The sequence below is a fragment of the Puma concolor genome, chromosome D3, assembly GCF_028749965.1.
Source record: "Puma concolor isolate L17-30 chromosome D3, mPumCon1.1.hap2, whole genome shotgun sequence".
Classification (NCBI taxonomy): domain Eukaryota; kingdom Metazoa; phylum Chordata; class Mammalia; order Carnivora; family Felidae; genus Puma; species Puma concolor.
In genome coordinates this window covers 89,182,724-89,194,231 of record NC_141678.1, presented here as the reverse complement: position 1 = coordinate 89,194,231, position 11,508 = coordinate 89,182,724, and the positions used below count along the sequence as shown (strand labels likewise).

Below are 11,508 nucleotides of genomic sequence, written 5' to 3'. Positions count from 1 at the left end.
GGGCCCCATGACTCCCGCGGGGCCTTCTTCCTGCTTGGCCTCTAGACCCTTTACAGGTACGCACGTGGCCGCATCCACCCCGGGTTGGTGGGGGGCGCTCCTCCTCCTGGCTCCCCGTCCCTCTGCTCACTCCTTGCCCTTTGCTCCAGCTCCCAGCCCGCCCAGTGGAGTTGGGTCTCCGCGCAGTCTCCGTCTGTCTGTCTGTCTGTCGCTCCAGGTCTCCGTTCCCGCCTGCCCCAGCTGCCCACCGTTCACTGACTGGATGGAAACACACAGACGCACACGCACACACACCTTTTACCCACTTTTACCCTCGTCGGGGACTTGCAGCCGCCTGGAATCCAGAGACCAGAAGCTCGGTGCAAGGTGTCTCGGAGGTGGCGTCTGGGCTCGGGGAGCCCCCTCCCCCCGGACTCGGGGGTCGCCTCGCCGTCCCCCCCGTCACCTCCCCTCGCGGCCGCGGCGCCGGGGGCAGGCGGGCCGGACGCGGGCACCGCCGCCGGCACGCACGCCCCCACGTGGGCGGCCCCGGGCCGCAGCAGCAGCAGCAGCAGCAGCAGCAGCAGCAGGTGCCGGGAGGTGGAGGCCGGGCCGGGAGCCCCGCGGCGGCCGCAGCCCGGCGCCCTCGCTCTCCCGCCCCCCGCCTCCCGGCCCTCTCCTCTCTCCTCGGCCTTCTGAGCCGGTCCCAGCCCTCGCGGCTCCGCGCCTCTCCCCCTTAGTTCTTCCTACCCCGTCTGCCCACCGCCGCCCCCAGGCCGCACGGGGAGGGGAGCGGGGACCGGGGCGCCGCGGCCCGGGGGCCGGGACCGCCGAGGCGGAGGCCGGGGGTGGGGGTGGCGGCCGGCCCCGGGGTAGCCGCGAGGTCCGGCCGGCGGCCGTGGTGGCGCGGACAGTCCGCAGCGGCCGGGGAGGGCGGGACGCGGCCGGCGGGGACGGGGAGGTGCCGCGGCGGCCGGGGAGGGACTCCCCCTGCCTCCCGCGCTCCCCGGCCCTCCGCGGGCCGCCCGCCGTTTGCCGTTCCTTCTCGTGCGTTTATTCGCATTTTACAAGCTGGGGCTTTCCCGGAGCTGTTTCCCCAGCAACTCTGTCCCCCCCCCTCGCCCCCCGAGTTTAACGCGCCGCGCGCGCGCGCGCATCTGTGCCGGTAGCGGTAGGGTAGGAGGTGTTCTGTGTTTGCCTGGGGGGTTTTAAATATCTTGGGGAAGAGGAAGGTGTCTCCGCAGAAGCCGTTCGGTGCGGGCGACCTCCGCATCAGGCCGGGCGATTAACCGCGAAACTTTTACCGCTGCCTTTGCCGCCGGCGCGCCCCTGCCCGCTCTCCCCGCCTGTGAGCGAGCGCAGCGCGTGGCAAAAGCCTTCCCCCCGACCCCTGATCAGGGAACCCGCTTGCTCTGGGCAGATGCAGTGTAAGGGGTGGCAGACACCCCAGCTGCGATTTCTAACCCTTGAAAAGTGGTAACCGAACCCCAAAGGGAAATTTCCCGCGGTGGCCCCTCCCCCTGGCTCGCCTTGGATGGGGCCTCGGGATCCAGCTCGGGATTTGCCTGCTCCCTCCGGGGCCCCTCGGCCGGGGCTGGCGGAGTGACGGCTCCCAGCCCGGTCCTCCCCTCCTCCCCCCTCCCCCCCCCCCCCCCCCCCCCAGGATCCGAGCGGGTGTGATGTCCTTGCAGCCGCCGCCGCCGCCCCATTCCGCCGCGCACCAGCCCCGGGGGCGCCGGCCGCGCGGTGCTGCCCAGTTCTGCCCCGGCGCCGGGCTTCCCAGAGGGTCGCGCAGCCCACGGCTATGACTCAGGCGCCCACTTGGTAACTCTGCCATCTTCCTGCTCCTTTCCCCCTCCCTCCCTTCCCCGCCCCCTCGGCCACCCCCCCCCCCCCCAGCTCCCCTCCGCCACCCTCACGCCCTCCTCCCAGACGCCCACCCACCCGCTCAGCTCTCCGCAAGATCGCAGAGGTGGCGCGGAGCCCGGCGAGCCGATGACGGACCCCTTCCTCCTGTCTTCAATGCCTCAGCGGAAGATCCCCAAGGGCTGGAGAGAGGAGGGCTGCCGCTGGACATCCTCCCGGAGAGGTTGCTCCGACCTGCTGCTCGGGGTGTATGAAACCGGGGACTGAGCGAGCCCCAGCCGCCGCCGCCGCCCGCCCCGTCGCTGCCGTCGGACTGGACTGGCCCCCGCCTCGCCGCGCCCGCCGCCCGGCCCCGGCCCCGGTCCCGGCCCGGGCGCCCCGGGGCTCGCCCCGCGCCCGCCGCCGCCCGCGCGCCGACTGCCCGCGCGTCCTCCTGACAGCTGCGGCGGCGGCGATGATGCAAAGGAGGAGGGTGCTGCCGCCGGCGGTGCTGATGGTGGCGATCGGCGCCCGGGTGTGATGCGAGCGTCATGGTGGGGATGCTGGCTTCGCGGCGGTGAGACAGCGAGCGAGCGCGAGCGCGAGCCAGGGGCGGAGGACGCCGGAATTCGGATCTGGCTGCTGTGTGGGCTCGGATCTCTCTCCCCTCCCCTCTCCCCCCCCCTCCGTTCGGTTCTCGGTTGGCACACTGAAAATCCCCCGACTCCGTCCTCTCCCGACCACTGGAAGTCTTCCCGTCTCTAAATGGAATTAGTGGAGATCGGAGCCTCTGGTGTAAGGAACAGACATGATCTATGGACGCAGTTTGTTTCACAGTGAGTACCTTTCCCGCCGCCGCGCGGGGCCACTCGCCGTCCCTCCTCCCGCCCGCCTCCTCCCTCGTGGCCGAACGCGCAGGGAAAAGCCTCGCCGCCGCACTCCAGCCGGACCCCGCAGTCCCCGCGAGTCCGGGCACCTGTAAACTTTCTGGCTTGCGGCACGGCCGGCCGGGGGCGTGGGGGCGGCGCGCGGCCGGTGGTCGCTGGGTCTCAGACTCTGCGGAGGAAAAGCAGCCTTTGGGTCTGCGGGGACGTCCCGGGGGCGGAGGCGAGCACGTGCGGGCGCGGCCGCGAGCGGGCCCGGGTGCGGGCGCAGGTGGAAGGGGGCGGCGCGCGGGGCTGCCACCCGGGGGGGGGGGATGCAGGGAATCGCCCTCTTCCCGGGGCTTCTGGAGCTCCGCGGGCCCACGTTTCCACTCCAGGAGGTAGTGCACGGTGCACCTGAACGCGGCGCTTGCGGGGAGGGAGAGTGCCAGCCTCAACTCCTGTGGCCCCCAAGACCTCTCCGGGTGCGTTCTCGGGGTAGCTCGTGCAGTGGAGGGGAAAATGGCCTCGGAAGGCATGCAGCAAACGGCGATAGGAGAAAAACGTGGGGTGGGAATTTGTTATTAAAAAGCAAGGATTCCGGTGCGAATCGTGTGCCACGCAGTTAAAAGCCCGGCTTTGTGGACGCGTTAGGCATAGTACTTGCTCCAACGTGTGATTCCACCACAACAGGAAAAGCAAAGTAAAGACACAGGGCGCGTACAGCCTGATATTGATGGCTCTGCACCTGCGTGTCTGCGTGTGTATAGAATCATGGCAAGTTAAAATAAGAGAGTCTATCTATCTATCTATATTCTTTTCTGTTTAAACAGACAACAACTAATGTTTCAGTCTAAAAGATGACCAGGCAGAAGCACAAAGTGATAAAATTGATGTACTTTCTCAAATACTAATAAAAAGGCCTACTGCTTTTCCTGGAATAATCTTAAAACGTAAATTTGTAAGCCCCTGCCAGCGTGCTTCGGTTTAGGAAATCGCTGTGAATGATACTCTCCCTTCCCCCAATTCATTTTTAAGCGGAGATGCGATTATACACCTAATGGAACTTAGAGATTTTAGGCAACTGGACAGAAAATAAATAACAACGATGAAGTAGAAGAGGAAAAAGCAGACCTTATGAGGACCAGATTGTTTCATTACTTTTCTAGCTTCCGGTTTTACAAAAATGTTGAGCCACTCAAGATGTGCCAGTAAAACAGAAGTTCAGGTTTCAAATGGTCCTTTGCAGATTTACTCTTGTTGCAGTAAATAAAACCGAAAAATAGGCTCAATAAAATGCTTCTAGAAGTCACCTTTCTCAAAGTAAGAATCTATTTCTGGGTAATACCAAATATTAAGTCAACGTGAAGGTCAGAAGGAATTAATTTCTTCACTTAGAAAATGCTGAGGACAGGGGTTACTTGATGGGACAGTACCTTTTTATAAGAAACGTGTTTATCCTGCTGCCCAGTGCCTCCAATTCACATTCATCGGTTTTCTCCTGTGCCCCTCCCCCACCTGCATAAGATTCGCCTGAGTATTTATTTTCTAAAATACAACAACACTGGCAGTGCGTTCTGGTTCCTCTTGGTCCTCATTGTTTGCCTTTTCAGACTTTCCCCTGGCTTACGCTCTTCCTTCAGAGATGCTAGCAAAGCCATTCTTGAAGGGCAGTCTGGACACAATGCGGGTCCTGAAATCCTACTGTAATGTGGCATTAGTAGATGACAGCATCCCCTCCGAAGTCTTGAGGTGCACATTTGCAGTTCAGGTCCCATCCAGTCTTAACTTGCATCAGTTCTGGGCACTAATTGTCCTGACTTGTACATTTGTAACCAGTTGGGGCATGTTCTGAGTTAGCTTGGAACAGTGAGCAGTAATAAACTTAATATGCTTTGATATTATTTGAGCTTTCTGGTGTTATCGAATATGATCATGTCAGTGTATATTAATATGATCTCTTTCTCGTTTTTCTTTTCTGTTTCAGTTGTAGCAAGTTTAATCATCTTCCATTTGTCTGGGGCGACCAAGAAAGGAACAGGTGTGTTTTTGGGGGTAAACGCAGTGGAGGACCTCTAGTTATTTATGTTTCCCTATTCTTCTCATATTCTTAATATTCCAGAATATCTGAACATTTTATAGTGTGTCTAATTGATTGATTTTGACTAAGACAACATTTCAAAAGTAATTCACTAATGGATACTATAAGAATGTCCTCTCTATTTTTAGTCTTATAGAAAATTGGATGATGCCTCTTGTTTTCATTTTTTACAGAGAAGCAAACCACCTCAGAAACTCAGAAGTCAGTGCAGTGTGGGACTTGGACAAAACATGCAGAGGGAGGTATTTTTACCTCTCCCAACTACCCCAGCAAGTACCCCCCTGACCGAGAGTGCATCTACATCATAGAAGGTAAGGGGCAAAGAATCAGGGCTGGGGAGAGCTCTGAGCCAGACCTGGCCATCTCTATGCTTTGGGCAGACAGAATGCCCCAAGACATCACAAAGATTGATTTTCGAGACCATGCACATAAATATCTCTTCAAGAATCAAGAAACTGTAAAATGTGGAATCAAGCTAATTATTGAAATTATTAGTAATGGGTTAAGATAAGTAGAGTCTGGCAAATAAAAGCAAATCAATAACAGTTAATTTTGCAGTTGGTTTAATTGATCCAGAATTCTAAATTAGTGGAATGGAGGCACAGGTTGGCATAATATTGCCTAACGTACAATGGTTTTGGAAACTAGTATTTCATTGGCTAACAGTTAGTAGAATAACCTGTACAGTTGTTAGTGTTTCGTTAATAAAGTACAAAAAAAGATATTTATGTCAAAAATAAATCTATAATCATGGTCCCAAACAATCTGAATGATAGTTGCCTTAATTTGTGCTAACAAGTGACATTATCATACTTTAATGCCAAAGTCAGGATTCCGAATTATGATGCTTCTTCTCATCATTCTCTATCCTGACTCAAAAGATAAATAGTGCTGAAAAAGAGATTCATTTCTCTTCGAACATTTCCAATTTCCATTACCCTTGTAGACACCACTCGATTAAGTACAGCTTTCTAAAATAAATGATCATTTCATCTCGTGATGAAGATTTCAACATCACAAGTGTAAATACCTAATAGCCCCAAACCCGCAACCCTTCCCGCCCACACAGGCACAGACAGATTGGTCTACCTTAATAAAAAAAGACAGTTTATGTTCAATATCTGCTTCTAAATGAGGGGCATGTTCATTTGGTAGATGTTTCAAAGAAGAGGCTTTCTGTTTAACCGCTTTCAAGAACTTCTATCTAGAGGGGCATCTGGGTGGCTGAGTCGGTTAAGCGGCCGACTTCGGCTCAGGTCATGAGTTCGAGCCCCGCGTCGGGCTCTGTGCTGACAGCTCAGAGCCTGGAGCCTGTTTCAGATTCTGTGTTTCCCTCTCTCTGACCCTCCCCTGCTCATGCTCTGTCTCTCTCTGTCTCAAAAATAAATAAACGTTAAAAAATAAAAAAAAAAGAACTTCTATCTAGAAATGATTCTTTTATCTTTTTGTAACTTTTAAGCTAAGGATATTGCCCTCCTCCTTTTTGTGCGTGAGGTTGAACTTTTAGCAAAGATACAGTGCACTCCACGAAGAAGGAAAGAGACTCAGCTCTGATCATAAAGGCTGAAGCTGAGAAATCTTGGCTCTGGCAGTTTTATTCCTCAGATGATTGATAGAAAAGGAAATTGAAATATGGAAATTCTGGGTTAGACTTCGTTGTTCCCTTTATCAAGTTAGTATTACCTATCTATTATGTGTATATGTGCATGTATGCATAGATATGTATATAAAATTTTCAAAGACCTTATCATAGGGTAAAACATTTAATCCTAGGGAGTAAGTATTGTTTTTTTTTTTGTCCTCATTTTATAGACAAGGAAACAGGCGCAGAGGGGTTAAATGTCTTGGTTAAATTCACCTAACTCGTGTTTTGAAGAGTCAGTATTTTAAAACTTCGAATTGTTAAAAAGAATAAAATCAATGACTTCTCTCATTTAAAGGATTAATTCAGAGGGAAAGTTTCGCGTATTAATTGTGCTTTCATGCCTATTAAAAAACATTGCTCGCATTTCAATCTCATGCACATAGTCACATTCATTCCTAGTTATGTCAAGGACAAAACTTACAGTTGGGAAGTGGATAGAAGCTCCCGTGGCTATTGGTTATATTTCTACACCCTTTTTGAAGTACTCTATCCTAGCCATGGTTTTCTGTCCATGCATTTATTTAACAGATATTTTTTGAACAACTACTAAGAAGTAGCCACTCTTCTAGGCACAGTGTAGAGAGCCTTTAACAAAACAACCACGGTTCTTGCCTGTGGAACTTATAATATGGTCTGGTGACCATGCCCCTTCCAGTCAAAAATCTGAAGGCACCCCCCCAAACTAGCAGTGTTCGTTCGGAATAGGAGAAAGAAGACGAGGCTACAAGGGGGAGCAGGTGTTTTCACTCAGTTTTGTAAAACTTCCAGGAGAGAATTCTCTGTACAGAATGGCAGGTGCAGATGTGCTGAGATGTGGTGTGATTGGGACCCACAGGGAGAATCGCGTGGGCTTCTGCGTAGGGTGAGGGGAGCGGCAGTGAAGAGGGGCTCAGGAGGCAGAGGGTCTCAGAGAAGGAGAACTTGGCACTCCATTGGCTCCACCCATGGACGTTGGAACATTAATATTCTAGACAGTGGGATGTCACTGAAATAAATTACATGGAGAATGAACCCGCCCTTTGGGGGAAGTAATTGAAGGAAAAGAAGCAAGCAGGAACTATTGTGAAAGCCCACGTAAACCATAGGAAAAGCCTGACCCGCACAAGTGACGTTGGCTGTGGCACCAAAGGAAGAGATGAGAGGTATTTAGGAAACTGAGTTGTGAGCGGCTGGAGGTAGGGATGGGAGATAGGAAATCCCAGGACGATTCCAAAGTGTTTGGCTTGGAGACATATAGATGGAGGTAAAGGATACGGGTAGAGAAGGAGTGTTTAAAGGAAAATTAATGGGCTCCATTTTGGTGTTTATGGAGATGCCTCATAAAGACATTGGGTATATGAGTTTTCAGCTCACTGGAGAGCTCTTTGCTGAAAATAGATATTTAGAGGTCATAAATATAGACTGTGGTTGAGGCTCTTAGTATGAATTAAATGATCCAGAGAGAGCATTTGGAGCACTGGTTTTTTTTTTTTCTTTTTTAAATCTTTCAGAAAATACCGACGCCCGGGTCTGCCCCCAAGAACTCTGGCTTAATTGGTCTTTGCTGGAGCCGCAGGTAGCATTATGTTGCGATAGCTCTCCATTGGGATGCCAGTGCCCCAGAGCACTGGTCTAGAAAGAGCAGAAAAGATAAGAGAATAGTCTTCTGAAAAACAGCGTGTAAGGGATGGGAGAGTAAAGGAAAGGATGACAGGGAGGCTGCGAAGGACAAGCCAGGGAGATGGACCGGAGACGAGGCGAAAGAGGCCTCAGTACCTAGTGCAGGTGACGTTTCAGGAAGAAGGGAGAAGCCGAGGTGCCAGTTGTGACGGCAAACAAACCTGAGGTAAAAGCGAACACATCTATTGCATGAGGCCCCTGAGACGCTGTTAGGGAGACACTTTAGGAGGTGTGCACTCAATGCCCTAGCAGGCGTGGGGGCCGGCTCCCAGCGGACGGAGGTGTGGGTGTGGGTGGTGTTGATGGACCCAAGGTGGAAAGGCAGTTACTTTCTTTGTCTCTCCATCTTCTTGCAGCGGGGGCAGACTGTCATACTTAATTCTGAAAAGAAGAGCCTGTTCTGTAGGAAAAGGTGCCTTGAAAGTACAAGAGAGGGCTAAATGATTGGCTAAGATTCTGGAGGTAAGGTGAGGTTCTGGTAAACACAGGTGGCGTCCCAGTCACAGAGAGGAAGACTCCTCGCATGGATCTCAGGTTGTCCTAGAATTCCCTCCAATCAGAGGCCATATTCTGTACCTATGTTCAGGTGAAAGCGCCCAGAGTTTTCACCGTGCCCAATGACACGGTAAGACTTCTCGAAAAGGAACTTCCGATTTACATACCAGATGACTTGCAGAAGATGTTACAGAGAAAGGCAGCCGTGAATTGAGAGATTTGAAGGGAAAGAACATATAAGTGTAGGGAGTTGGACTTAGCTTCCAATGGCTTACGTGCACCATAAGCCGTTGTCTTGAACTACAACCACGTGCTCTTTGTTTGTTTGTTTGTTTGTTTATAAGTAGGCTCCATGCCCCGTGTGGAGCCCAATGCAGGGCTTGAACTCAGGACCCTGAGTTCAAGACATGAGCTGATATCAAGAGTCGGACGCTTAACTGGCTGAACCACTCAGGAGCCCCTATGACATACTTCTTTTTAAAACGTTATTTTACTGCCTTCTAAAATTCAGTTAGTGGGATTTCGTATATGAGCGCGTGTGGTTGACGTCTGCACGATGGACCAAAGGAAAGTGAACTGTCCGCGTGTAGTCCTGCCTAGGGAAAGCCATAACGCTGGTATGTGTCCTGATGGAACATTGAGAGGTTTGTTCATCCACGTTGGAGGGAACTTAAGTGACGATGAAAATGAAGGAAATGTAAGTGAATTCGTGTCCGATGACCGTGCATTTCTTAATAGCGAAAAATAGATGGATATTTGTTGATCAACAGATTTTTATTAAGTAAGTTAGCACAGGGCTGCTCTCTTTGCTTTAAGGTTCCCTAGCCATACATTATTCACATCGAAAGGAAATATCTTATATTCTGAAATTGTTTATTTCCTTAGGAAACTTATATTGGCTTGCCAGAGAGGAAATAAACCAGCAGGCACATTCTATAAGATGGTAATAGGTATAAATGTTATACTGAATGCTAATTCGTATATGGGTCCAGTGTCTTAAGCCTTTGCCTTTTTTTTTTTAATGTTTATTTTATTATTTTTGAGACAGAGAGAGACAGAGCATGAATGGGGGAGGGGCAGAGAGAGAGGGAGACACAGAATCGGAAGCAGGCTCCAGGCTCTGAGCCATCAGCCCAGAGCCCGATGCGGGGCTCGAACTCACGGACCGCGAGATCGTGACCTGAGCCAAAGTCGGACGCTTAACCAACTGAGCCACCCAGGCGCCCCTAGCCTTTGCCTTTTTGTGATTGAACTAATAACCTTGAAGGGAAAAAACATAGTTTTCCAGGTGATGTCTTAGGATATTTTCCAATTCATAGATTAAAAAAAAAAAAATCACTGGAACTTCATCAAATCTGTCATTAGGTAGTACTACATTTGTTGCCCTTTGCGAATATATGTTAGTGGTAGATAAAATCATCCCTGGTTTTGCCGGTAAGAGCAGTAAATGTCTCTTTTCAATGTCCAAAGACTCATAAACATTTTTGGAGATTAAAAATAATCCCCAGAAGAGTCTTATAACACGCATTGACCTTTAACCAAATGAGCTTCAGTTTTATCCTCGGGGATCATCAGGGTTATATTTTATTCTGTAAGTCTCTAATTTCCAAGTCATCGTGTATCTCAGTTCTCTATAAATTTTTGACATCCGTGCACACAAGGCTTTAATTTTAAAGCCATCAAGGGTGATATTCAATACATATTTAAGAACTGGTGTGGTGGGGACAGCAGTCGTTGGCAATGATTACCGACCACATGGGGATCAGGCCTTCCTTGTGCCAGGTCTTAACTTTGAAGTTTCTGGAGGGTGTTGGTTCCCGAAGAGGGCCACATGGCAGGGAAACACTCAAAGGACTCGAGGCAACAGCTGTTTACTAACCAGGATAAATATGTGCGGATATTTCGACAACTGTTATGGCCATTCTGGGGTATCCTGGCTGAATATCAATCTGGAGTGCCAGGATTTTGAGCTGTTTTGGACATGACAAGGGAGGAATGGAAGGGTGCTAGCAAATGCATTCATGTAGAGGTTTATAGAGCCACTGGCCCTCTGAGGCTCTTCCTAAGAGAGCTGTCAAAACGATTATGAAGATAAGCTCATTTACTCTTCTGCCCCAAAGAGGTATTTTTTTCTTTTTTCTTTTCTTTTCTTTTCTTTTCTTTTCTTTTCTTTTCTTTTCTTTTCTTTTCTTTTCTTTTCTTTTCTTTTTCTTTTTCTTTTTCTTTTTCTTTTTCTTTTTCTTTTTCTTTTTCTTTTTTTGAGAAATCCTCAATGATAAGTACTGTGCTGAGTGCCGAAATACGGAGGTGAATAGATTTTTGTCTTTCGTGAGTAGATTTAGAGAGATGGTTCTTTAAAGCAAGAGTTTCCTACACAAACAGGAGTTGGCGAAATTGGGAGACCGATACTCCAGAAAGTGGTAAAATACACGAAAGTCTGAAAGAGCATGAGGCCTTCGAAAACACCCTGTGCCTCAAGCGGCCTCAGTTTGGACTGTGTCTGGAGGGGAGGATCCTGGAGGAGTGAAGTGTAGGACCCATAAAGGTCCTGCATGTCAAGTGCATTGATCTTTTTCCTGTAGCTGATAGAGAGTTGCTGAATAAGTTTAAACCTGCGGGTGCCGTGGTAAGGTTTGTGCTGTAGAAAAACTACTCTTAATATCTTCGTATGTGCGCTTGGGTGCAATCGATACATCTCCCTGGGACTTCTCGAATGTTTGGATAACTCTGTGCTGAACAATTCTTAAGTGGTTTTTGACCTCAAAACTGGATACTTCGGCAAATATGGGAAAAGTGACAGAAAGAGGTCTTTCTGTTTACTAAGCCCGATGGTAGTGGTCTTTCACAAAAGCACGGTGATCATCGGGTCTGTGTTAGATATCTAAATGGTCATTTTGTGTCTGAATAATATTTTGTGCAAC

The 11,508-nt window shown here is 50.2% G+C and overlaps 1 protein-coding gene across 7 annotated transcripts in view; it reads left to right on the top strand.

Annotated features, from left to right (window-relative positions):
• The first annotated feature begins 2,242 nt into the window (after window positions 1–2,242).
• The window catches only part of NETO1 (neuropilin and tolloid like 1), a 130,154-nt gene continuing 120,888 nt past the window's right edge, over window positions 2,243–11,508 (top strand). For all 7 annotated transcript variants that reach the window (XR_015242648.1, XR_015242647.1, XM_086683221.1 and 4 more), the window contains exons 1-3: window positions 2,243–2,660; window positions 4,675–4,728; window positions 4,962–5,099. Coding sequence is in view for 5 of the 7 variants with exons in the window: in XM_086683221.1 (XP_086539347.1) it covers window positions 2,633–2,660; window positions 4,675–4,728; window positions 4,962–5,099 (220 nt within the window). In the remaining 2 variants the exon portion in view is untranslated. The remainder of the gene's footprint in view (window positions 2,661–4,674; window positions 4,729–4,961; window positions 5,100–11,508) is intronic.